This window comes from Maniola jurtina, chromosome 11, assembly GCF_905333055.1.
Source record: "Maniola jurtina chromosome 11, ilManJurt1.1, whole genome shotgun sequence".
In the NCBI taxonomy this organism is placed as follows: domain Eukaryota; kingdom Metazoa; phylum Arthropoda; class Insecta; order Lepidoptera; family Nymphalidae; genus Maniola; species Maniola jurtina.
The window spans coordinates 10,695,840-10,723,828 of NC_060039.1; the positions used below are offsets into that span (position 1 = coordinate 10,695,840).

Here is a 27,989-nt window from a genome sequence, read left to right on the forward strand (position 1 = left end):
TATTATAGAGGCCGAATTAATAATTGATAAATGAACCTGTCGATTGATAGTTTATCGATATCGATAAGCAGTTCTTGACAGGTCCAATAAATAGTTGCACTCAGCAATATTAGATTTTGGCGTGTCTTTGTGAAACATCCTTCTTGTGATGTCTTTGTGATCTCCTATCCAAAACTATTTTTTCCATTTTATTCCATCAGCCTGTAAGTGTTCACTGCTGGACATAGGCTTTTCTAAGAGCGTGCCACCAAATACGGTCTTCCGCCTTCCTCGTCCACCCGCTCCTCGCTACCTTCTTCAGGTCATCGGTCCAGCGGGCTGGAGGTTGTCCCACACTGCGCTTGCCGGTACGTGGTCTCCATTCCAGAACTTACACGTCTGCCCCAACGGCCGTCGGTTCTGCGACAGACATGGCCTGCCCATTGCCACTTCAGCTTGCTAATCCTTTGAGCTATGTCGGTCGCTTTTGTTCTCCTGCTAATTTCCTCGTTCCAGATTTTATCCAAAACTATACTGGCCTCAAAACCATACGGAGATTTAAAAAAATGCTTACGTGATTAATATACGAGTACGAATATAACACACGTATGAATCATATAATCATTATAAAAATGGAGCCAAGCTGAATAAAATTGAAATGAATTCCGTTTTATTTTCGCGGTCCCATCAGCGTTCTTTGAATGTTATAATATGATCGTTATGTGAGTATTTCTCAGACTATTTTCAGATGAGTACCTTAATTATATACCTAAGTCTTTATCTTTGGGCCGATTTTCCAATAGCCAATAAAAATGAGGGAAATATTTGACGTTTTCATGGTTTTCATTAAAAATTCTAAGTGGATTTCAATGTGGTTTTCAGCATCATTTAGAAGATATTGCGAGAACGGTAAGGCAGGTTAAGTACCTCTTGTCAAATCTCATATATTATGTATAGAAAAGGTAAGCCCACCGTGCGAATTCGGAGCGAGTCAAACTGGGCTCTTTACGCAAACAATTGAACATAATCTCATAAAATTCTAGATCTAGAAAACTCCGGATGTCCTTTCTTTTTTTTAAATTCAAATGCAAATAGCCCTTGACTGCAATCTCACCAGGTGGTAAGTGATTATGCAGTCTAAAATGGAAGCGAGCTAACCTGGAAGGGATATGATAGTTTTTTATACTCATACTCTGGGTTCCTCCTTCACCTTTCTACCATCGTACTGCAAGGCATCGTCAATGTCTGCATCCGTAAGTAGTTGAAATTCCTCGGAATCGTACGAAGCAATTTGCTTCTGTTTCTAATCCGAACCGCTAGAATATGGAACGCCCTTCCGGCATCAGTTTTCCCATCCACTTTTAATAAGGGTACCTTCAAGTCAAGAGTGAATAGGCAACTTTTAGGCAAACGCGCTCTAGCGGATCGGATGTAGCGCGTAACCGCTCCCTCGTACAAATAGTAGGTGGCTACTTCGGAACAAGAATTCTTGGATTTTGAACTTTGGATTGGATGGATCGATATGGATTTAGGGGCTTTTAAAATCCTGTGGGAACGGGATTTTCCAGGGACAAAAAGTTCCCTATGTCCTTCTCCGGGTCGCGAACTATCTCCTTACCAAGTTTCGTTAAAATCGGTTTAACACAGACAGAAAATGAGACACTTTCGCTTTTAAAATATTAAATTAATTAAATAGTCGAATGTAGTTACGCCTAAGAATATCAAGAACTGTTCTTTCGAAATTAAATTGGCCAAGTTTGCTGAAATTTTTTCCTTTGCTATTTCATTTTCTGTTATTTCATTGCATACCTTGGCAGCGGCAATAGACGGGACGGTTAGTTGCTTCATTTTCTTTTATAGCACTCCTTGTACACCTGGAGCATATTGAAACTAATATTTAATAACGACCGGATATAGGTCTAAGGACGGCCGTACATGGACGGCTCGAGCAGTTGATCTTTGAATACAAAGAAAGAAAGAAATACTACAGAAAAAATAAAAAAGCAAAAAGAAAAAAACGTTTATTCAAGAATTGCGTACGTACTAACTACCCAGTATCCTATATGTATAAGTGGACGATGCAGCGCGCTTTAAACTTTTCCACAAGTGTCAAAAACAACTGTACAAACTTAATCAATGTCGCAACGATATTCCATCGCATATATTATAACAGAAAGACAAACATTAATTTTTAATTTAACAAAGATTTTTAATAATTTTTGATTTATTGATGTAGCGGTTGCCACATTCGCAAGAAGATGTCGCTTCTAAACTCAATCAATCAACAACGCTCGAAACAAGAACCCTAGCCTGATAACTCACGACCTACGCCTAGATGGCAGCACGGGTAGCTTAATTGGAATACAAGGAGAAACACGCAACTTTCAATCGCATTGACAGAGCGTTTACCAAATTGCACTATATATAGAAGTTTCAACGCATAACCGTCGGCCCAGCTGGCGCTACCGAGCACAACACCGCTCGGTTGGGAAATTTCCCTATTGCTACGGTCGAGCACGCAGCCACAGCTCCCGTACATTGATTTGATCTGTTATATTTTAATTTGACACTTTTTTTTTGACATTCTTTGAATTAACTTCTTTTAAATATTTATATGGTATTTTCCTAGTATTTTCATATCTAAGTTTATAAAAAAAAATGGTATTTTAATCGTGTAATTCTTTCAATAACATTATAAATGCAAAGGTGTGTTTGTTTGTTGATTTGGCCTTCAATCACACAGCACAGTTTGCTGAGATATTTGTTTGGATATAGTTAAAGACCCAAGTTACTTTTTATCCTGGGACATCAAAGAGTTCCCACGGAATTTTTAAAAAACCTAAGTTCACTTGGATGAGATCGCGGGCGTCGTCTAGTAGAAATAAAAAACACAATATATAGAGGTTCCTTCACCTAACATTCGTGATTCAATAACATACTCTACATAAACGGCGCACGAACTACTTTTATATGACTTTTATAATATCCGGACTACTAATGGGTTTCAAATTGAATTCTGATTCTAAAGTCGAGGGAAACGGCTGTTCAAACACAGCCTACACTCACACTATAAATATTAAAACTCTCCTTGGTATAATTACACTATTTAGTATTTACTTATCCATTTGATTGTTGGTAATGACAGTATCAGTTAACAGACAACAGCAGCTATGGATTCATATTAGATTTAGACTAGCGGATAGCCGGCGTGTGCTACTACGCTAAAAAAGAATGTGCGTAATGCTTTGTTATAGTGGTCTAAAACCATCTTTGCATTATTACCTTTCTAATGAATTTCGTTTGGAGCACCCTCGTAGCTTTTACGTTAACGTAATTAATTATCACCACTACCTACACCATTGTTTGACACTCAGAAAGTGTGCGATAGTACCCAATTTGAATAAATGACTTTGATTTTGACTTCGAAAGTCAGTGTAAATGGTTTTGTATTTTCGTTTATAGGGTGCCGTACCAATGGGACTAAGCCGTACTAAGCCTCCGCTGTCCGTCCGTCCGTCCGTCTGTCTGTCAGCGGGCTGTATCTCGAGAACCGTAGAGTAGAAAGTAGAGAGTTGAAATTTTCTCAGAACATGTATTTCTATTACTGCTCTAATAATAAATAATAATAATTTCAAAATGCCCGCCATTAATATTAAAAAAATAAACAGTGTTATTTCTTAAACAATGGTACGGTACCCTTCGTGTGTGAGTCCAACTCGCACTTAACCAATTTTTTTGACAATATATTTTTTGATGAAGGCTTGTTGTGTTGATTTTGAATAGATAAATTTTATGATTCTAGGTCAACGGGAAGTACCCTATAGGATAGACAGACAACAAAATGATCCTATAAGGGTTCCTTTTTCTTTTTGAGGTATGAAACCCTAAAAATTACGCCATCCGAACTTTTGACGTAAACATGAACCAAATTCCTATTCATTCAAATCAATGTTTCAGTATTCGCTTTTTTGACCACTCGCAAAATAAGCATTTAAGATATTCTTGTCGTGTAGTACTTTAGCAATTAATAATCAATTTCCCCTTGAATCTCCTTACTTGTTTGTATTTGAGTAACTTGTCTGGCTTAAACCTAGCGTCGCGCGCACCCTGCTTCGGGCAGTCGTCCCTTAACCGCCCGTTGTACGCTTGTTCGCTACCCCGTGCCGTCAGAGCTACGAACTTAGTGAACGTTTAAAAATATCGTAGACGCGTAAAACTATATTACATACATCAATAAGAAACAATAATATTGTGTAAGTGCTGCGTTAGTGTCAGTTTGTCTGAAAAATCTGTGTTCAGCAATAGATAACATATTTAAAAAAGTTAAAACATGAGTCGTGAAAGGATATGGAACATTTCGAGGATACTTTTCCTTCTACATTTATTACAAGGTAATGGTATTAGAATTTTTAGAAAAAATCTTAAATTATCTTGTAGTTACAAACTGTTTCTCATGTAATAATATTATGTACTATCAGTACAGATCGATAAATAAATACAGTAATATTATTGAATAAAAGTAGCTCGGAATTCGCATAAGCCTATATAAAACTGAGACTCTTAATAAGCTAATGCGAATACAAGTCAATAAAACTTCTGCGCAAAAGAGTAAATATCTCAGCCCGGGATATACAAAAGTGAAAACTGTTGATTGCTAAACGTGTCGATAAAAAGCTCATAATATTCAAAGTTTATATATGTATAACACGTTCAATGTATGTAATGTTGTAATATTGTATATGAAATCTTTGAAAAGAGCAACCGCCGAGTTTCTTGTAGGTTCTTCTGGGTAGGAAAGGCATTCCGAACCAGTGGTAGATGCTTTTGACGATTCAAAAGAACTTGTACAAGTCTAATTGAATAAAAATATTTTAAATTTTGAATGTTCATAATTATTATTTTAGTATCGAATAGGTAAGCCCACCCGAGCGAAGCGGAGGCAGGTAAACAGTAAGTTACCTTACGACCGTATCGTTTCAAATCATTCTGGACTAGCATTTTATGGCAAAGTTCACGCCTGTTACTCCAACTGTATAGAAAGTGGAGCTTTGTAGAAAACGATATTAATTACTTTCTTTGTAGGCTTACTTTGGTAAGAAAAGATAAATATAGGTAAGTATAGGTGTGTTATTTATTATTTATGTACAAACAAGCTGGAACCAGCACTATAAAAGGTGTTTTACCCAGACTGGCATTTCCTATAAATTCTATAAAAACATTTTATTTTAAAGAAAAGCATCTAATACTACTAATCTATAGTACGCAACAGGTCGAGATGGCAATCGGGGTGGGGACGCCCCGCACAGCCCTCGAGAGCAAACGGATTGACAATAGAAAGAGATGTCTATATGTTGATGTTTCTTTATGCCCTCATCATAATCAATATCATCATCAACTTGGTTTTTAAAAATCACACGGAAACTCTTCCCGGAAAGTATGTGTTAATTCAGAGTCTAAGCTATCTCCAGTACGCGACAGGTCGAGATCGCAATCGGGGAGGGAACGCCCTTCACATCCGCACAGCCCCCGCGCTAACCCGATGCGGGCGAGCGCGGGTGACGTGCGGGTGTGCGGGGCGTCCCCCCGCCTCATACCCCGATTGCCATCTCAACCTCTCACGAACTATACCTACTCATTTCAAAGCGGAAACTTGAATCAAACTTTTAGCTTTGACGTTGATGACATCTTTCAGTTTGTAACGCGAACGCCTTAACGTGGTTAGTGAAAAGTTTCCTTTTATATTATCTAACCTTACATATGCCTTACATGAAAACTTTTAACTACCTACTCGTCAGATCTGTATTCTGAGCACTACGTTACACTGCGGAGTTACATTATTCTGCCTATATAATATCATTAATCCATACTAATATCATAAATGCGAATGTATATCTGTCTGTCTGCTAAGTTTTCATGGCCTTTACATTTAATAGATTTTGGCGAATGGTACAGAAATAGCTTGCAACTCGGAGACACTTTTTGTCCCGAAAAATCAAAGATTTCCCACGAGGTTTAAAAAAATCTCAATCCACGTAGAGTTAGGTTGAAGCTATACAGCGCACTTGAACTTTGCTTAGACTTTAGTTTCAGTTAAAACGACACAGATTTATGCCTGTGAACACTGTCTCGTTTTAACAGTATATGAGCATAGTCAAAGTGCGCTCTAGTCGCAGGCATCATCTTCTCGTACCTATTCAGTTCAATGATAATATCTTGCATCCTTTTCTTATTAAGACCTATTTTCCTAAAACCTATGTATGATTCGTATAGTAATTAGCTAAGGTTAGCTTGAAGTTTTATTGGAATATTTTCAATTAAAAAAATATAACAACAGATTATCTTTTTTATCCGACTACGGCGAAGCCAAAAGGAAGGGTTATGATCTTAGCAGTCTATGTATGCATGTAGTAGTTGGCTTTTAGTGCTGTTTAACTTTATCTATATGTATAATAGGTATTATTACATAAATACATAGACAAACTTGTAACTCCAGTGTCACGTAGCGTTCAGCGAACGACATGACGAGTAGGTACCGTTAAAAGTTTTTCACATAGAAGGAAACTTTTCACTAACCACGTTTAAGGCGTTTACGTTGCAAACGAAAATATGATGTTGTCAGAGTCAAAGCTAAAAGTTTGATTTGAAAAGTTTCCCCTTTAAAATGAGATTACACTTGCTTATTTTATGTGTATGTATGTGTGTGTAATGTGTAAGTGTGTGTGTATGTAAGTGTAAGTATATGCTTTATAGCATCACAAAACACAAATGACAGGTTAGAAAAAAAAACTTAAAATTTAGATGCAAAAAGGCGGACTTATCGGTAAATAGCGATTTTAGTATGTATGTCTTTACACTACACTTAACATTTTAAAAGCTTCACAGCTCAAGCCAGCATTTATTACTTTTTAAGGTTGGTTAAGTTAGATTCAAATTGAAAACGTGATAAATTTTCTCATGGTAATAAATTTACTATGTAAACACGAAATCTTCACAAAAATAAATCATAAATAACATTATAACAGCATATAGCAGGGCTCTTAATTATGAGAGCGCGGTTCCAGTAAATAATTACTGTAATATACGGACCTACCTTCGCCTCACGAATACTCGCAAAATAATGATCTTTTATCTTAATTGATCTATTTTAGCCGTTCGTACGTAATTTATATTTATTATCTATTTTATCTGGGAATTGATGGCAAAAATACTTGCCACTAAATTAAGGGATATATAAGTAGAAATAAATAATTTTATTGAATTTAAAATTCAATATTTGGTTTTGGGTCAACGTTCTTGACACCAAATACCAAAATTTCGGGTTTGTAACTCATTTAGTCTACGTACTAGAGACCTGTGACCCGCGGACGGACAGGCAGCAGAGTGATATTAATAGGGTTTTTATCCTTTGGGTACGGAGCCCTAAAAAGCGGGATAGCCTAGTAGTTAAGACGTCGGCCTCCTATTTAGGAGGTTGGAGGTCCGATCCCGGGCATACAGTGTACATTCTTCGAAGTTATGTGTGTTCTAAGAAATAAAATATCACTTGCTTTAACAGTGAAGGAAAACATCGTGAGAAAACCTGCATGCCTAAGAGTTCTTCATAATTTTTTTTATTTTTATTTTTAATGGAGACACACAGTATTAAAACTAAACAATAGGCAACACAAACATAAAGCACACACATGGCAACTGTCTACAACGAAAAGTTCACACACATTAAAACACCAAATAAATTGTTCTCAAAGGTGTGTGAAGTTTGCCAATTCGCACTGGGCAAGTATGGCAGACTATGGCCTAAATTCTTCTCATTCTGAGAATAGACCCGTGCTCTGTAGTAGACTGGCAATGGGTTGAGCATTATAATATTAATTCCCAAATCAATAAAAAGACGTAGATAATCTATTCATATAAAAATGAATGTAAGTTTAACTTTGTTTTTTTATTTGTCCCTTATGCGTTCCACCAATTGCGATGACAGTAACTGTTGGTGTACGTACAATGTTGATACGGGAGTCGTTCGGAAACAAAAGTGATTTTGCAACGCGTGCTAGGTATTAGCAAATAACATATTTGCATATAAATTTTTTTTTTCAGACTATCCAAAATTACCTACCCTCCATTCGATACTAAATTGAGACCACTGCGATTGTTCTGGCTCAGGCTGCCATATTGGGCTGTCATATTGGCACTTAAATGCTAAATTCGATGCAATATTTTTGGCCATTTAATTTTGTATTCTCTGTTTTTATTGAACATGGCGGACCATGTTTTATTAAACTAGCCGGGTCCGCGACCGCATGGATTTAGGTTTTAAAAATCCCGTGGGGACTTTTTGATTTTAGTTCAATCTTATAACTTAGTGAACGTACTAGATCGGCCTTAGTAATACTTGTACATATCACTACCTATAAATAATATAATAAATACGACAGTGTGTTTGTTTGTTGGTTTGTCCTTCAATCACGCGGCATCATGAAGTGACATTATAAGCTACTTTTTAACCCCCAACCCAAAAAGAGGGGTGTTATAAGTTTAACATGTGTATTTGTGTATCTGTGTATCTGTCTGTGTAGCATCGTAGTTTTGGGTAAGGTCTGACGAAATCACAAACACAATCTTTATGATAAATTATTACACTTTTATTTCATATTTAAATTTATTAACTTTTACATTTGTGTCAAATAAATGTTGTTCCTCTTACGTTAGTATATTTTTGAATGTCGTCGTTTTAAAACCACTCTTACAGGTAACCTCTCCACGTTTATTAGCCACTCCCCTTTTTATCTTATCGTTATCGGCCAATCCAAATTGTACAATGAATAAACTTAGTGACTAATATACAAATCATCAAGCTCGTTTCACAAATCATCTAAGTAATAAAGATGTTTTCATCTTATATATTGATTACAAATATTATCCTTTATTATGCTACAATTCATCAACTAAAAACTATAAGAATTTTATATACAGTACGTTTATCGATCAGATGTTGAACAACTTCAGCCAATCAATGACGCCTTCTAATATGATGTTATGATTTGAGTGGCGCCAACTATGTTTTATAGATAATTAATATGGGCCAAGCTTACAGCTCGGCCATCCTGTTTTAAGCGAGTCTCATCGCTTTTAAAAAAAAATTAAAACTTAAGTAACATGTAAACTTCACAACCAAAATGACAAAGACTTAGTTCAACAAAACAAAAAAAAAATTAAGATAGTAATTAATTAAATTAATATTCTTGCTAACTTAACTAGAAGGAATATACAGTTTTATTGATACATTGGTATTGATTATGATTGCAACTTAATTTTAGAGCACTCGCAGCACCCCTTTCCATCCGATATAATTAGAAAATAGCAGATAAACTCAATTCAATTCCAAACTATTTACCCTCGCAACTTTACCTGCCAGTCTACAGTAGCACTCAAATTTAGCCTTTAATCTAAAATTCATTTTTCTGTTCTCTTCCGCTAATATTAAAATAAAAAGATGCAGACACTCTAAATTTATAAATAATTTTTCAAAAATCATAAAGATATCAAAAATTGCGAGACCAGTAGCAACTAAAGGAGGCCTCAATTTAATCAAAGAAGGTAGGTATATGCATAAAGTCCGAAGCATCAATTATAACTCACAAGCCAATATTTTACAGGAACACTCAATAGAGATTTGGGGATGAGCATGTAAAACTAATTACTAAAAACTACTTTAAAGGGTTTCAAGTATCTCAAAATAAATTGTTAAAAGTTCTGTTCCAACTAGACTCTCCTTCCCACTAAAGAATTATATAAGAAAACTGATGAACTATATTATATAAGTCAATTATACAAATTCAAAATATGTCTATTTGTTAGGAAAATACTATTAAAGTCCGTACATACACGCATCACTTTAAAGCTAAATCTCATAAATATGGTACACAAAACGAACATACCTATTATGCTACAATTACATAAAGCTAGGACTAATTATGGTATGTAAACTACCTAGCTCTACTACATAATGTACTTGCCGAAACTCATACTGGAGGAAAAATCTTTTACAAAGTTTAAAGTTTAATCAAACAGTGTCAAACACCATAGATATCTTAGCTAGATGTAGGTATAGTTTGTTAACGAATATAACGTGTTTTGACTTTTTATATTATTGTATAGTCACCATACCTTTAAAGATTATGTTTTCTTCTATATTTATATTTAGAATCGGGAGCGATTCTTAATATGAATATGTGTAAGTGAACTTCTTGTCCTTTTGATAAAATAAACTCTCTAAACTTAAAGTTAATCGCCGCCAGTTCTCGATTTAAATCACAAAACATTTTCATACACTTTCAACGCAATAGTTTTACGCACATATTTTCTTCTTCCCTTCTTATTGGAAAATCGCGGATTCCGAGCCTTGGCGCGTCTCTCTTCTACCGGGATACATATGTGATTGTCCTTATTTCCCTCCAGATCCAAATTTTTAATGACCCTTATCCTAGGGTTCTTTCCCTCCAGATCCAAATTTTTAATGACCCTTATCCTAGGGTCTACCTCCTTCCTCCTATAGGACTTTTTGTCCATAGCCCGTAACCTCGGGGCTTTCCTTCCTTGGGACTTTGTGTCCCTGACCCATACCTAGTTTTGGGTCTTTCTTTTCCTCATTTATTCATTTCCAACATCCTTGGATCCTGCAAACATAAAACACTTTGAGTAGACCGTTCATTTAATTTTGTTTCATAAGCATCCATCATAATACAATCCGACCTAAGAGAAGTAATTTTACTTGGTAACCTAGAAAACCTATTATCATTATTATAATTTAGTTTTCTCCAGTTCCGTACCCCTCGAAGGGTGCCTACGAGACCCTATTTTCTAAACCTCTGCTCTCCGTCCGTCTGTCCGTCTGCACGTGCGTCACGGCCTGAACCGTGAACGGCGTATCGTGAACCGTGATAGTTAGAGAGTTGAAAGGAACGTGATTACGGATGTATGAAAATCCTATGCCTGGTTGCTTCCAATTCAAACTTTTTCTTTTAATGCAGATTACGCTTCCCATATTTCTTACAATTACCTATTGTTTTTTTTTTTTTTTTTCCTAGCAAAATCCACATTCTGAAGTACTAATGGACAATGTTAAACAAACGCCAGGGTACAGTAGTTGCGTCACTTGTGCCTCTTAACCATATAATATCTACATGCAAAAAGAATCTTTGATTTATAATTTCACATGATACTTATATATTTTATTTTAGTCATAATATGCACCATATGGCGTACTTTGTCGTTTCGAGTAACATAAGCAGAACTACCAAATTCGACCCTGGGAACGACACAGTCGCGACTCGCCGCCGAATGATACCTATTAGTTTATCATTAATTCCTTTTCATAGAGAAAAGCGATATCAACATAATAGCAGGAAAAAAAATGAAATAAATATTCCGTTCGATACATCTCTATTCTCTACGACATCAAGATCTCTATCACAAGCTGATCGATCATAAAGATTAGAAGAAAGTAGGTACCTTATACATTATTTTATATGTTAACCGTAATGACCCGCATCTGTTCGATTTTCCTTTATTCGTTTCGTAAAAGATTCGTCCTCGTACGTCCATCATCATCATCATCGTCATCTACATCGTCATCATCATAAGGTCACTGTTGAACATAAACCTTCCCTAGTAAGCACCACACGTACTGTCCTCAGCCTTCCTCATTCAACCCCTGGTTCCTATTGATACAAACCACTAAACCCCCCCCCCATCAAATGTGTACCTATCTACATCCATCCATCATACCCAAATGCCGTGCTGGTTGATGTGACGAGCGACAAAGTGTTAACCTCTTCAATACCTCATGGAACTGTAGGAATAGCCATGGAAGACCTCCAAACCGAACGTTGATATTTTGTGTAAGTGGTCCCACGAGTCAAAAAAAAATATTCTTGTCCATAAAGGAACAAGCCACGATATAGATTCTTCTATCGGAACTTAAATATTCCAATCACTGCATGTATTCCAACTAATCAGTTTGCTACTGTATATTTGAAGTTGATAATAAATAAAAATGTTAGCTTAATTAAATTCCTATGATAATTCGATTTTTGGTGCATCAACCAGCTTCACCTATTATGTAAAATTAAATATATATATTTTTTTTAAATTACCGGCTGTACATTTTAAACTAACCTAATCAAAATATACTTTCTTACTAATAACTTAATCTTAAAAATTTTCCAGAGGATCCTTCCGCCTCAAATTAACTCAATGATAAAAATGAACAGGAAACTTTAAATGTTGTAAAATCCAGCCAATGCTTCGTACCTTGCCTTATTAATCCAATAGGTACTTCTTTGGATTTTGTCAAAACAAAATACTTTTACTTGTTGAGTGTATAATAAATAAATAATGTAATAAATCAATTAACTGTTAAAGCTAATAACTTTTACAGAAAGCGAACCTCATGATATCTCTTATGAGTTTTAAGCGTAAAATTACCACGCCGAAAACAAAACATGAGCTGACAGTATTCTTATTTGATATACATAATCCAGTAATACTATATCTATCTACATAATTCGTAAATATGTATGTATAGTTTGTAAGTTACTATTTCACTTTATGCTGTTTCAATGCTTTAAGTTATTATTTTTATCTTTGTCTCATTTTTTTAGTTTAGCCTCATTCTATTTTTAAACTTACTATTTCGCTATAATATTTACAAGTAACCTCATCGAAGACTACACGGTCTTCTGATAACCCAACAAGCATTTATCCAACAGCTATCGCTTTCACCCGAACGGAGGTTCCCTGAAATATACTGAGATAACAATACCTAGTTGACACATGGATGTACAAGAGCGGCAACAAGCTATGACCCCCTCTAGTCATAACTATATCTTTATGATTGTAACATTTCAAACAGTGAAAGTATGTATAAACGATTTCGTCCATAGGACATGCGCTCTAAAGAATGTTAATATAATTATCAGCAACTAAAAGCTTGAAGAAACTAATAGGTACAACTTGTCTTTGAAGTATGAAAATATGCACATTTATCAAGTATACCAGTTCATCAAACATTAAAGTACGCATTTATAAAATGATAACTCACTTATTAATCAAGATAACTACCTGTTTATCAAACCTACCCTACCAAATATAAATAACTACTCACCAAATGTAATACTTTATAACTTAAGTAAAAATATGAAACAAATGTGCATCAACCACATACATACACTCTTCAAATTCATCCATTTATCAAAATGTTATATAATATAACCATTCACCAAATCCATTATATACTTTGTTCATTAAATAGCTTAGTCAAACTTTACTCCACTTGCCACGATTGCAAATTTTCCAAAATAGTCAGCCGCAAACATTGCAGCTCATCTCACTTGATAATGCATCCCTCCCTCAGAAAAACAGGCATTAGGAATGTCTTTCCAAGACGCGCGAGAGACAGCCACCGTGGCTTTTCGCGAGATTTAATCCAAATTGAACTAATGCCTAAATAAATGTTTTAATTAGAGGGCGATTGCTTTTGCAACCTCTAACCGTCCAATCAAACACCGAAAGTATTCAATAATCCGAGACGTAAATAAAAAACCCGTCAGAACACCGTATTTATAAAAACAGAGACAAGAAAAAGATTCCTCCTCGCAATGAGATCGCGTGACATCCAACAAGTGAATTATCGACTTTATTACACAACTTATCCTCAACATGTTTTACATCATTTCCTACAATTGAAATCTTTCTATTTTAAATACCCTAACTACAACTTCATAATCCAACCAAAAATCACACTAGATTTATCCCTCGGTCCCACATCTTTAATGCTTTTTTTTTCTGTTTCGGTAACTAAAACAAAAAAAATATATATATACTCATGTTATAAAACGTTGTCAAAGCTTTCCTGAACGCGCTAAATAAGCAAAAACATAAAATCAGGCGAAATGCCAGACCAGCCGAAAAACCTTCAATGCTTAATCAGCCTAAAAAAAAAATTATGATCACTATTCATATTATCATGAGATACTACCGGCGCTCCTAAGCGAAATTTATAAGGCACCGCATTTCGATTTTATCAAACAGACTGATCAATTTCGAGAGCACAACAAACGTGGTTTCCTGAGAGTTTCGTTAACTAAATGCATATCGAAACTGAACTATCGCGAAGCGAGTCAAGCGAGCGTGAAAATTTTTTTAAATATATTTCTGGGATAATGTCATGCCACAAACGCGAGCGTAGTGCAAAGATATTTGCCTAAAATTTCTTTCGTACAACAAAGAAAATAGTATTTTGGTAGTAGGTACTTATAATCGCGCCCTGCCCTAAGGGCAGTACTGTAGGTATATTACCATTAAAAAAAAACTTACTCTAATTTTAATAGAACATTTGCCAGGAATTTAACCCGCCAAGCGATGTTAATCCAATAAAAACAAAATCATATTGCATTTAAATGCGGCAGTACACAGTTAATTGCGTGAATACAGGTAAACAAAAAAAAAAAAACCCCGCTGCCCATATACTATACCTACCTGCTACTCGTAGTACTCAAATTATTGTGCCAGTATTAAAAGTAAATTAGCTGTTATCTAGCGTGGTAGACTACGGCCTAAACCCTTCTCATTCTGTGAGGAGACACTTGTTGCTCAGTAGTGGGCCGGCCATGGGTTGTTCATGGTGAGCTGTTATCAGCAAAGTTATGTTTGAAACTCAAACATTACGCGTTTCAAGTGGTAAAAATAGATAAATGAAAACATTTCTCCTCACTTTTGTAAAAAAAAAAACACTTATTTATGCACCCCGTATTTTAAAACTATCTGACTACCTACCTACCATAATTTTAAATTTAGTTAAAGAATAACCAGATAAGATAAACCTACTTTTACACCCATTTTAGGATTTATATTTCTCAAAATGCTCAATTTATTAACCCTGGTCACTATTACTTTATTACAACGGATCACCTTCATTTTTATCAATTAACATTTTATATCCCCAATCACTTAGTAACCATTACAAGTAGAGACGGATTATTTCACTGGCAGGCGTAAAACGAAAAGCTATTTCATGTAACTTTTTCTACCTTATCCCAAAGCGGTTTACAAAAAATAATAATTTCACAAAACAACATTCAAGATGCCCAATGAGTGCTGTGTGATAATATCGCGTCACTGTGTGCTAGAAAAAGGAAAACATCTATCTATACAATGAGTGCAGCAAACGATTGAACCTAAATCCAGAACCTACCTTCCGTAAAACAAAACCACTATGTGAAAATAAATCCCTATCGTAACTCTTAACCAAACTAATTCGGCACACGATTACAAGTGTGAAGATTGAAATACCACGTTCCGTGAGATATTCACCTGTGAAATCATTTAATGAGAAATAAAACCCCGGCAGGACATAGTAGATACATCCTGAAAACTATTTAAAAGTAACAATAACGCCCATCATTAAGTAAACCACACTTTTTATATTGTTTAACACTATGTTCACTATCTATTCCATTGTACCCACGATACAGGATAACCTAGTGCGGGTACCACCACACAGACACAGGAAAATTGTACAAGACTGTATTTTGTAAATAAACATTTTTCATTTTTCATTGTAAAATAAGCCTTCTAAATACCTCAATGTTATTTAAACCACAATTTGAAGGTCGATCGCATTTGTATAACCAATATACAAGATGAATTATAAACATGTGGGTAATTCTAGGTATCATAACGTTATATAATTTCCATTCCAACTCGGAGCAAAGCTTTCTAACAAAATGATAACTAAATGTAGAACAAACAAAACGAAAACCCACACAAATAAAAAAAAAATTACCATTAATAGGTATCAATAAAAATAAAATCATGGAAAGATCCTACCCGTTTATCCAGAAATCCTTTGATGCCATGACTAGGTACTTTGATATATTGAGGCCCAAATATTGGCCTTGTGCTCCAAAATGTCTGTGGTCTACTAGACCTCCACTTCTTTCTCGTTCCTCTGTATATTTCCACTTGTTTCTCTGAGTCGTGAGCGTGACAAGAAAATATTATATTTTCTTGATGTCCCTCTTCTGACCTTTTGGGTAAGGTCTGACGAAATCACAAACACAATCTTTATGATAAATTATTACACTTTTATTTCATATTTAAATTTATTAACTTTTACATTTGTGTCAAATAAATGTTGTTCCTCTTACGTTAGTATATTTTTGAATGTCGTCGTTTTAAAACCACTCTTACAGGTAACCTCTCCACGTTTATTAGCCACTCCCCTTTTTATCTTATCGTTATCGGCCAATCCAAATTGTACAATGAATAAACTTAGTGACTAATATACAAATCATCAAGCTCGTTTCACAAATCATCTAAGTAATAAAGATGTTTTCATCTTATATATTGATTACAAATATTATCCTTTATTATGCTACAATTCATCAACTAAAAACTATAAGAATTTTATATACAGTACGTTTATCGATCAGATGTTGAACAACTTCAGCCAATCAATGACGCCTTCTAATATGATGTTATGATTTGAGTGGCGCCAACTATGTTTTATAGATAATTAATATGGGCCAAGCTTACAGTAGCTCCTAAACGAATGAGCCGATTTTAATTTAGTTTTTTTGTTTGAAAGGTGGCTTGATTGAGATTGTTCTTAGCTATAATCGAAGAAAACCGGTTCAGTCGTTTGAAAGTTATCAGCTCTTTTCTAGTTTTCTTAAATTGAGGTTTTTTTAAGAGGTTTTTTAAATTTTGAGTTATACATATTAATTACTAGAGGATGCCCGCGGCTTCGCCCGCGTGGATTTCGATTTTTTTAGATCCCATGGGAACTCTTTGATTTTCCGGGATAGAAAGTAGCCTATGTCCTTCCCCGGAATGTATTCCAAGTCTGTAATAAATTTCATTAAAATCGGTTCAGCGGTTGGGCCGTAAAAACGTAGCAGACAGACAGAGCGACGGACAGACACACTTTCGCATTTATAATATTAGTATGGATTATTCTAAAAAAATAGAGTTCGCCCGGGATTTTTTAAAACCTAAATCCACGTGGAAGTAGTCGTGCCATAATGTAATGTCAAAAAAATAAAATTGAAGTATTTTTGTATGATAAATATTTATATCTATCTTATGCCCGCGACTTTGTCTTTAAACTCAAACTTTTGTCAAACTTTAAATCCCCGTTTTTCTTTGTTTAGGGGTTGAATTTTCAAAGATCCTTTCTTAGCGGATGTCTACGTCATAAATGGTCGTGTAGCAGCCATGCAGCGTATGATAATTGATAAATGAAATGCCGCTACAATTATTACGTTGTATTACATGAACAATTATTATTTACAATATATGCCTTGGTTATAATTAAAACTGTGGTATAAAACGAGGGCCGGAGCTTGATGCTAGACCGAGGTGTTGCGGTCTTGATGTTTCTAAGGTGAATTCGTTGAATCGCTGCCCGGGGTTCGTCCAGGCCAGCAAGATATTTTGAATCGTTCCGAATTCAAATTGTGTTCTCTAAGTGACAGCTGCAAAGTGTGTTGCTTTCTTCGCAGCTGCCGGTCTTAAAAGAGGCTGCATGCCTCTACAGTCGTAACCTAATGGCTAGCATGCTAGCATGCTTATATTCTGCCCATCCCGTGCAGTAGTTTGAACCGCGCGTTTACAGATCAGTTAGTCAGTCAGTCAGTCACCTTTTCCTTTTGTATATTTAGATGACAATGAAGATAATAAGGGCTTTATATTCATGTGTAACGTTTATTATAACTTAGGTACCTACTGATAATGTTGAACAACATTAAAAACTTTGCAGAACATGTTGCTTGATGTTTTTAAATTAACGAGCTACTTTGTTTGAAGCCCTCACTCGTAACGCTGAAGTATCATTTGCACCTGAAGCAACATTATTTTATTTATTTTTCTCTGGGGGTTTTTTTTAGTATTCCGTATTACAAAATAAAAAACGGGACACTTATAGACTATGGTACATTCACCCCGGTGTGTCTGTTTGTGTAATCTTTCTGTAGCCGCCATTTTATACAGAAAAATAATATTTTGAGCTATTAATTAGTAAGTGTTTTAGCAAAAACATACCATTTAGAGCATTTAGAGATAAGTAGAGATGAACCATTTTGTATTTAAATAATGTATGAATTAATAAATATTTATTAGGTATCAATTACATACTTTAGTTTGAATTTTTGTGAAAAACTGCAATCCATGCAATACAGTAAAATTCAATTACTAAGCATTGCTTTATTTGTGTTGGACAGAAATCTCTCTCTGACAAGGTCGGTGAACTCTTGGGGCTGCCAAATTACGGGGGAAATCTTTAGGGAAGTCAACTGTGGGGATAAAAATGGTGATTTGTGTCATACAAAATATTAAATTGCGACGGCGAACGAAAGATATCTCATAAACTATGACGTATTCCTACTTATCACACTAATATTATAAAGGCGAAAGTTTGTATGTGTGTGTGTGTGTGTATGTTTGTTACTCTTTTACGCAATAACTACTGAATGGATTTGGTTGAAATTTGGAATGGAGATAGATAATATCCTGGATTAGCACATAGGCTACTTTTTATCCCGGAAAATCAAAGTGTTCCTACGGGATTTTAAAAAACCGAAATCCACGCGGGCGAAGCCGCGGGCATCTTCTAGTTATAAAATATGCGAATGATGTGTTTTGTGATAGCATAATAGGTAAAAAGTGAGCCTACTATTCGGGGGGGGGGGGGGGGGGGGGGAGAGGGAGATTTGATTTATGACCAATCCCGACATCCCGATCAATGATCGACTATCAAACCATTCACATACTAAGAGGAGCTCCGTTCTCAGTAGTGAGTCACCTCGGGTTGATAATGATGATTTGTTTGTTTGTTGGTTTGTCCTCCAATCACGCTGCAACCGAGCAACCAATGGACGAGATTTTTTACAAGGGCATTATGAAAGACCAGGATAGTGACGTGGGCTAGATAAATTTCTATCCTAAAGCCAATCAAAAAAAAAAACAATCCATGCGGATGAAGTTGCGGTCATAGTAATATTAGGTATAACATTATAGTTGTGTTTATTTGTTTGTGGATGCATCGATATAAAATCTATGAATATATTATTGGCTTTTTGTAGTTCAAAAGCAAATTATTATTTGCGCTGTTTGATCTGATCTTACTGGACGGAACCTGCAATATTTCTATAGCTTAATCCAAATTTAACGAGGGCTCTCTCTGCATAGTAATTTTCATTGCGTCGTGAATCAGACTAATATCATACAGGCGAAAGTTTGTGTGTATGTGTGTGTGTGTGTGTAAACTACTGGACGGATTGGGCTGAAATTTAGAATGGTGATAGATTATACCCTGGATTAGCACATAGGCTACTTTTTATCCCGAAAAGTCAAAGAGTTCCCACGGGATTTTTAGAAAACCTACATCCACGCGAACGAAGTCGCGGGCATTAGCTAATCCTTCAATAAGTCTAGCAATGGTGTGTTTTTTCTGGGTACAAAAATGCAGTAGGCTTCCGAAGAAAGTATTCATTGTAAAATAGGTATTTTTGTACCAGTCATTGCTTTTGAGCACGCCCACTACGCGGCTTTCATATACCTTTCTTTCTAGTTGATTGGAAGATAAGGTTCGACCTTAAGGTCCGTGTTTTATATTACTAACTATGATTACTAATTACCTATTTCACGTTTAAACTATCGTGAGTGATTTCCATTATAAGTATAAATTGTGACGGCTATACTAACTACGTGAGTACAATTTATACTTGTAGAATTACCTGTTTGGTTTGCAATAAAATGAAAAAATGCAAACTGTATAAAGTGAGAGATTCTGAGTGAGTTGGCAACCCTATTTTGTAGCGACTGCTTATTTCTTATATGGATCTGCCTTGATATTGCCGACAGTAGCAATAACTTTTTCAAATGCGTAGGGAGAGAATCGAGTTATGTTAAGGGAGGGTCCTTGAATAGGTTTGTTGGTTAACTGAAATACCAAGAGTCGAAAATGAAATATTTGTGATTTTTGTTACACTATAATTTAATTTATGTTTTGAAAATATCATAAATAATATAGGTATTGTAGTTATAATAACTAATTTAGTAATCCATGAGTTAGTAGATGTTTGACCTAGGCTTTAGAACATGGCTTTTATCGCCTAAAGCCCAGCTTACATAAAGAATTTAGTAGCATGAAATTAGTTTCGTAGAGTTAGTGTAAACGTCTAATTTCGTGCGTATTGAAATTAGTTGCGTGACATTAATCTCAACATGCATGAAAGTAATTTCGTAATGTAAATTCCGCTTTAGGGCCAACGCATACAGACGGAGAGGAGTCGAGCCGAAGTTTTTTGATGATAACTTTTAAACCCAACTTTGAAAAGGACGCGTGGCACACCCGGATGCTCTAAATAAAGTTTAGTTTATATTGTCATCAAGAAAGACGCTGTGTTTCAGCTCCACTCCACTCTGCAGGTATGCTCTTAATTAAAGAAGAAGCTCAAGACGTAACTTTCATCGTGTGTGTGTGTGTGCATTGCAATGTGAAGGTGGCCTCAGACCATGACTACTTAACTTTAACTTAATTTTAGATTATTAGACTATGACTACGTAACTTTAATTTAATTTTTTAGAACGACATGTCACCAGCGTATTGATGTACCTGCATATGTAAACAGAACGATAAAATGATTTATCACTACGTTCTTATATTTTTTTATCATATAAAATTCATGATTGATGCGATACCTAGTCTCATCACTCACCTAAATGAGATATAAATTTAATTTTTTTCAGTAAGTAATGGTTCCTTTTTATGCGGTTACTTCTAATATTCACCTGTAGCCCCGGACAATTCTCCCGGGAGAAATTTTATCATTCCCGTGTATTCGTAACTTAACAATATTAAATTATTTCTTGAAAAGTTTATTTCAGAAACGAGCTTTAAAATACGTGATGTATCTATAATATAATTTATAAATTCCATAGGGATCTTTTGAGGCTCTATGTCTTGAACTACACTCATGCAAAAAATCACGTCAATCCGTTGCTCCGTTGCGACGTGGTTATAATTGAATATAATGAGTGTAAATTGAAAATTTATAACACCCCCGACAAGTGAAGGTTACTGTAATAACTAGAAAAGAGCTGATAACTTTCAAACGGCTGAACCGATTTTCTTAGATTATAGCTAAGACCACTTTCGATCAAGCCACCTTTCAAACAAGAAAAATTAAATTAAAATCGGTTCATTAGTTTAGGAGCTACGATGCCACAGACAGATACACAGATACACAGACACACAGATACACACGTCAAACTTATAACACCCCTCTTTTTGGGTCGGGGGTTAAAAACAACAAACTAATAAACCAACAAATCAAGAATCAAATACACTTTCGTACCTATTTATAATATTATGGGTAGGTAGTGGTTGATTTGTTGGTTTGTCTTTCAATCCCGTCCCGACGGAACAACGGATCGACGTATTTGCATGGGTATAGTTAAAGACCTGGAGAGTGACATAGGCATTTAATGAATAGAATAGAATAGATTTTTATTCAAATAGACTTTTACAAGTGCTTTTGAATCGTCAAATAATTTACCACTGGTTCGGAATGCCGTTCCTACCGAGAAGAACCAGCAAGAAACTCGGCAGTTGCTCTTTTCAATTCTTCAATTTACAATAATATGATTTAAATTCACGCAGATACTTACAGACAGACGAAGTTGTGGGCATCAGCTAGTGAAGTATATTTTTATAATAGCAGAAAAAACAATAGTTCCCTAGTTGTGTGTGAAATTGACTGAAAATAAAATAGTTCTCTATCTAATCTGTCTTTAAAGAGAAAGAGCTTCTTAAGGATAATGGTTGAGTGATTTATTGAGTGCCCACGTTTACATTTCCTCCATTGCATTTGTATTGTGTCGGTGGTAGAACAAAAAATGTAATAAGGATATTCCTTTATTTTTCTTTCCAGATAAACTTAGACCGTTTTACGTCAGAGTAACACAGTGCGATATTGAGACATGCCACGTGCTTGCATGCTACAGTAATTTAAAATGCAGCAAGAATAGTCTACAGATTGTCATAATGTAATATCCAAATTCCATACTACGATGATGTCTCAGGCAAACAAGATAAAGACAGCACTAAAATCCGACTACTACCGTATTTAACTATCCATGCAAAAAATTAAATCGATCTATTGCTCCATTGCGGCGTCATTGAAGGGCAAACCAATAAACCAACAAACAAACACGTTTGATTCCATGGAAGATGGGCCGGGTGCTGGTATGGGATACAACCTGTTCAGACACGCTGGCCCCTTCCCATCTACATGGAACCAACAACATGCTTGCGGCTTGTGAAGCGGCTGAAAAAGCTAAAGTTTGCAAATACAGGGGTCTAGGCTCCGAATATGATTTTGTCCCATTCGGGTCGAGACCCATGGTCCGTGGGGTCCCAGCTCTATAAGGCTTTTTAGGGAAATATCAAAAAGGTTAGTCAACATCACAGAAGACCGAAGAGCTGGCAGCTATCTCGGACAAAGAATTAGTCTAGCCATTCAAAGAGCGGAACGCTGCCAGTATCTTCGGAGCCTTGCCTAAAGGGACTTCTTTTAGTAATTTATTTAAGTTAGATATTATATTATTTAAGGTTTTTAGTTTTAGGTTCTTTGTTTTAATAATTTAGATTTTAGATGTTCAGAATAAATGTAAAAAACAAAAATTAAAAAACTCGCTTTCAAATTTGTAATATGGGTAATAATTTTTAAAATTTTGTCAACAGGATCGCTGTGCTTGCGAAATGTGTACATGATAATACCTGAAGCAGTGGAGAGAGGCAAGCCGGTGGTCCTCCGCTGCATGTACGACCTGGAGAATGAGGACCTGTACCAGGTGAAGTGGTACCGCGGCGATCGGGAGTTCTACAGGTACGCGCCAAGGGACGTGCCTCCGATCAAAGAGTTCCCGATCTCTGGGATCGAAGTTGATGTAAGTTTGACACTTTGTATAATAATAATTATTAACAAGTGTAAATTAAAAATTTATAACAGCCCCGACAAGTGACGGTTACAGTAATAACTAGAAAAGAGCTGATAGCTTTCAAACGGCTGAACCGATTTTATTGGATTACAGCTAAGAACACTCTCGATCAAGCCACCTTTCAAACAAAAAAACTAAATTAAAATCGGTTAATTAGTTTAGAAGCTACGATGCCACAGACAGATACACAGATACACACGTCAAACTTATAACACCCCTCTTTTTGGGTCGGGGGTTGTAAATAATTATAATATCCCTAATTAAGTTCTATTCCTGATTCACTCTCGTAGAACTGATGGAACCCGTTGAGCTCATGGGCCTTTTCTAGATTAGTACAAGTGTAAATTAAAAATTTGTAACACCCCCGACAAGTGAAGGTTATTGTAACTAGAAAAGAGCTGATAACTTTCAAGCGGCTGAACCGATTTTCTTGGATTATAGCTAAGAACACTCTCGATCAAGCCACCTTTCAAACAAAAAAACTAAATTAAAATCGGTTCATTAGTTTAGGAGCTACGAAGCCACAGACAGATACACAGATACACAGATACACACGTCAAACTTATAACACCCCTCTTTTTGGGTCGGGGGTTAATAATTGTAAAGTTTATAATTAGTAGGTAATGTTTATTATATTCTTTATCAAGAAAACAACTCAAGTTTCATGAACACATGAATAATAAGTGTTATTATCTTAATTAACCTTAATAAGACGAAAATTCTGTAATTAAATCGTGTTTCTCAGTAACAAAGTTTGAAAATACTTGTAAAAAGTTTTTAACATTAACATTATTTTCACGGTAGGATTATAAATGCGATTAATTTACAGAATAAAGACGGTTGGTTGTTCAGAAAAGATACAACTTGGGATCATTCGTGGAATTTCAGTGTTTCCTTTAAATCTAATGCTGAAATCTATAGCATATTTTGTTAAAACGATACAGCGTTATATCGCTGGTATCAATCTGTCTCGTTTTAACTGAAACTTAAGTCTGACCAAAGTTAAAGAATGCTATGTAGTTCTCAGCGTAAGAGTCTAAATCTGAAATCTATACATGGCAACCTTGACTTTGCTCAGACTGCGGCAGAGCCGATTAAGAGGGGTCTCTCCGTCACTCGCTCCATACAAACGTAGTTCTTCTGGAATACTAACCAATCATACTCAATGGAATTTTGTAGAAACGTTCCGGCAACTAATACCTATGCCGGCGGTTTTCCAGATTTCCGTTAAAATATTCGGTTTCAGAGTTACGCGGTCTTCAAAATTCACATAGGTACAAATCTTTGAGCCCCTGTAATTTTAAAACTACATATTTTTAGAAAAATCTAAAACACCACAGGCACAGATATTAGTTTCTAGAATATGTCTGCAAAATTTCATGGACTTTGGTTGCTTAATATTCAAATGAAATTGGGACTACGATTGTATGGAGTAAGTGACGGAGAGAGCCCTGTTAAGACACTGTTAAAACGATACAGCGTTATATCGCTGGTATCAATCTGTCTCGTTTTAACTGAAACTTAAGTCTGGTCAAAGTTAATAGACTACTGGCCCATGCCCAAAAAATTTATGGGTCATATGAACCACCAGGTGACGTATACAGGACGATATAAGAGCATAAAATAATAAGATTCAGCAATATGCCGTCACTTGTAAGCTGTCCAACAGAGTGCTGGTGAGAATTCAAAAGTGCAGGTAGAGTGAGTACATTTTGGTCATATATTTTTGTACGGCATTTTTACCATCGATAGATCCATGAAAAATAATAAGAAAGCGCGCAGTGCCGTAAAAAAATGGTGCGCCACAAATTCAGTAAATTTTTTGATTTTCTGACAATTTCCGGGGTAAAGGTCATTTCATTCTGTACGGCATTAGTTTCATACTGTTTCAATACAGCCTCTAATCCATTATTCCGCAACGCCGTACAAAAATCATGCGACAAGGGGAAAAAATTGAGGATAGCAACCCCCTCTCTTTCCGTGGTCCGGGGGATGATTTGAAACAACATAAAATTAATTTATTTTGAAAGTGTTTTATGCATAGATAATATTTTTTTACATGCCGTACATTTTCGTTGATCCAAAGGTTTGTAGGGGATGTGGATATTATATACACACCCGTTCACTTCAGTTAGACGGCATAGTGATTTTATCATATTATCAATTGTTCTCTTCAAAAATATGTTAATGCCGTACAGTATCAGATGGCCATAAAGTACTACACCCTTAAAATGGTAGCGTCATTTTCATCAGCCTAAAAGATATGGTCTGCATTAAAATGTACGGCATAGTTTTTTCCTAATTTATTTATCTCAATACTATTTAAAACAAGGGAAAAGCGTAGAAAATTGCTATATTTTATTAATCTATGAATATTTAAACTTATGCAATAATTTGAAAAATTTCAGTTTTTGTATTTCTCTATAAATTTTTTTAGAACAGTTTCTTTTGAACGGCAATACTATGTAACAATAGTATTTTACACTATCATGTTAAAAAAAAAAGTTGCCGTACAGAGTCAAATGATTTTACAGCTTTAAAAATCAAGTATACCATGAAATTAAGATAATTATTGATACACATTCAAATGAACACTAATTTTTTGACGGCATTATTTTTAATAGTACTTTTGAGTGCTAGATAATGTTTTGGAACCAAAGCCGTACTTTTTCAAATCACCCCCCGGACCACGGAAAGAGAGGGGGTTGCTACCCTCAATTTTTTCCCCTTGTCGCATGATTTTTGTACGGCGTTGTGGAATAATGGATTAGAGGCTGTATTGAAACAGTATGAAACTAATGCCGTACAGAATGAAATGACCAAATTTACCCTGGAAATTGTCAGAAAATCAAAAAATTTACTGAATTTGTGGCGCACCATTTTTTTACGGCACTGCGCGCTTTCTTATTATTTTTCATGGATCTATCGATGGTAAAAATGCCGTACAAAAATATATGACCAAAATGTACTCACTCTACCTGCACTTTTGAATTTTCACCAGCACTCAGTTGGACACCTTACAAGTGACGGCATAGTGCTGAATCTTATCATTGCATGGTCTTATATCGTACTATATACGTCATCTGGTGGTTCATATGACCCATCCATTTTTGAACATGGGCCTGTAGTCTATAAAGTACGCTATGCAGTTCTCCGCGTAAGTCTAAATCTGAAATCTATACATGGGTACCTACACATGGGTCTGCCACTATCGGATGAATATCTGCTCCTGCCGGCTGATCTAAGAGGCGATCTAGGATTCGACCTAGAATGACCAATGACCATACATACTACATGTTTAGGAGGCAATCTAGGATCCTCTTCAATTTTTTACTACCCTGAATCGGCTCTGCCGTAGAATGCTTAAGGCTGAACAAAGTCAAATTACGCTTTATAGATCTCAAGACTGGTCTAATATTCTTTTAAAAAACCGGCCAAGTGCGAGTCAGACTCGCGCTCTGAGGGTTCCGTACTCGGGTATTTTTTTTAACATTTTGCACGATAAATCAAAAACTATTATGCATAAAAATAAATAAAAATCTGTTTTAGAATGTTCAGGTAAAGCCCTTTCATATGATACCCTTACTTGGTATCATATGAAAATCTATGGTATCTTACTTTGAAAATTGAAACACATTTAAATTTTTTTTAATGATGTAACCACAAATTCGCGGTTTTCAGATTTATTCCTGTATTTGTGCTATAAGACCTACCTACTTGCCAAATTTCATGATTCTAGGACATTGGAAAGTACCTTATAGCTTTCTTGACAGACACGACGGACGGACGGACGGACAAACAGACAGACAGACAGACAGACAACACAGTGATCCTATAAGGGTTCCGTTTTTCCTTTTGAAGTACGGAACCCTAAAAAAGGCAAGACATGCAGGCTTCTTATCTCAGGAAAACAAATGTTTTTTCTACAGGAAAACGTCTAAATACATCTGAATGAAGTCGCGGGCAAAAACGAATGTTTTTTTTCAAACATGTTTATTACTAGACTAGATTCCCCGATGTTTGATTTGCAGGTTTCAGTTAAACCACCGAGAACTAACAACTTTATCCCTAGAGATTTGCAAAAGGAATGATGTTTTTTTCCATTTACCGTACTATTTTACTTTCCTTTTACCATACTATTCTTATACAGGACTCCAAATATGTATACTAAAGACACGTAATATACAATTAGAACACGCGCTTATTCACGCGACTACGCGCGCATTCGTGCAACTTCGCTTGTGAAGAATTTGACGCTTCGATGCGTTTCGACTCTGCGCTAGTATGAATTGACCCTAAGAGGCGTCGTTTAGTTGCGATTCGACTGACGCAAGCAATATTTGGTGCAAAATAAGGGTCGCACTGCGGAATCGTCGATACCTAACACGATAACATTATGGCACCTTTTATCCGACTTTCGGAAAAGGATGACTTTCTCAATTGAATGTATTTTTTAAATTTATTCCGATACAAGTGAGCCCTTGACTGCGATCTCACCTGATGGTAAGTGATAATGCAGTCTTAGATTGAAGCGAACTAAGGAAACTAGGAAGGAAACTTGTGCAGTTTTACCAGACTATGATGATTGATGACTGACTTATTTATGTGTTTGTGTATATCTTTATAGGTATAAGGACAAAAACTAGTAGGTACTAGCTTTTGTCCGCGACTTCGTCCACAGTACATAATTTGTAAATTATAGCCTATCTTACCTACGTCTGGATAATAATATTACATAAAATATGACGTTAGTCGGTGGTGGTATTTTTAAGAGTAGAAGTTATGTTTACGGTTTTTTACTCACAAGAATAATAATATAATATTATGCAGTTAACGTACGATATCCAAATTTTCTTCCGTGCTTACGGGGACAATTTTCGTGGTTCCTTTGTATACGGCAGGGGAAATCTAAATAGCTATCCTTAATAATCACCTACGTTATACATACC

The 27,989-nt window shown here is 35.6% G+C and overlaps 1 protein-coding gene across 2 annotated transcripts in view; it reads left to right on the forward strand.

Moving 5' to 3' along the window:
* The window catches only part of LOC123869912, an 88,729-nt gene that overhangs the window by 17,977 nt on the left and 42,763 nt on the right, over positions 1-27,989 (forward strand). The window contains exons 1-2 of one of the 2 annotated variants that reach the window (XM_045913000.1): positions 4,119-4,370; positions 22,784-22,989. In XM_045913000.1, coding sequence (XP_045768956.1) covers positions 4,310-4,370; positions 22,784-22,989 — 267 coding nt within the window. In that variant the 5' untranslated portion in view covers positions 4,119-4,309. Of the gene's footprint in view, positions 1-4,118; positions 4,371-22,783; positions 22,990-27,989 lie in introns of those variants that run through there. The other variant, XM_045913001.1, reaches the window with a different exon arrangement.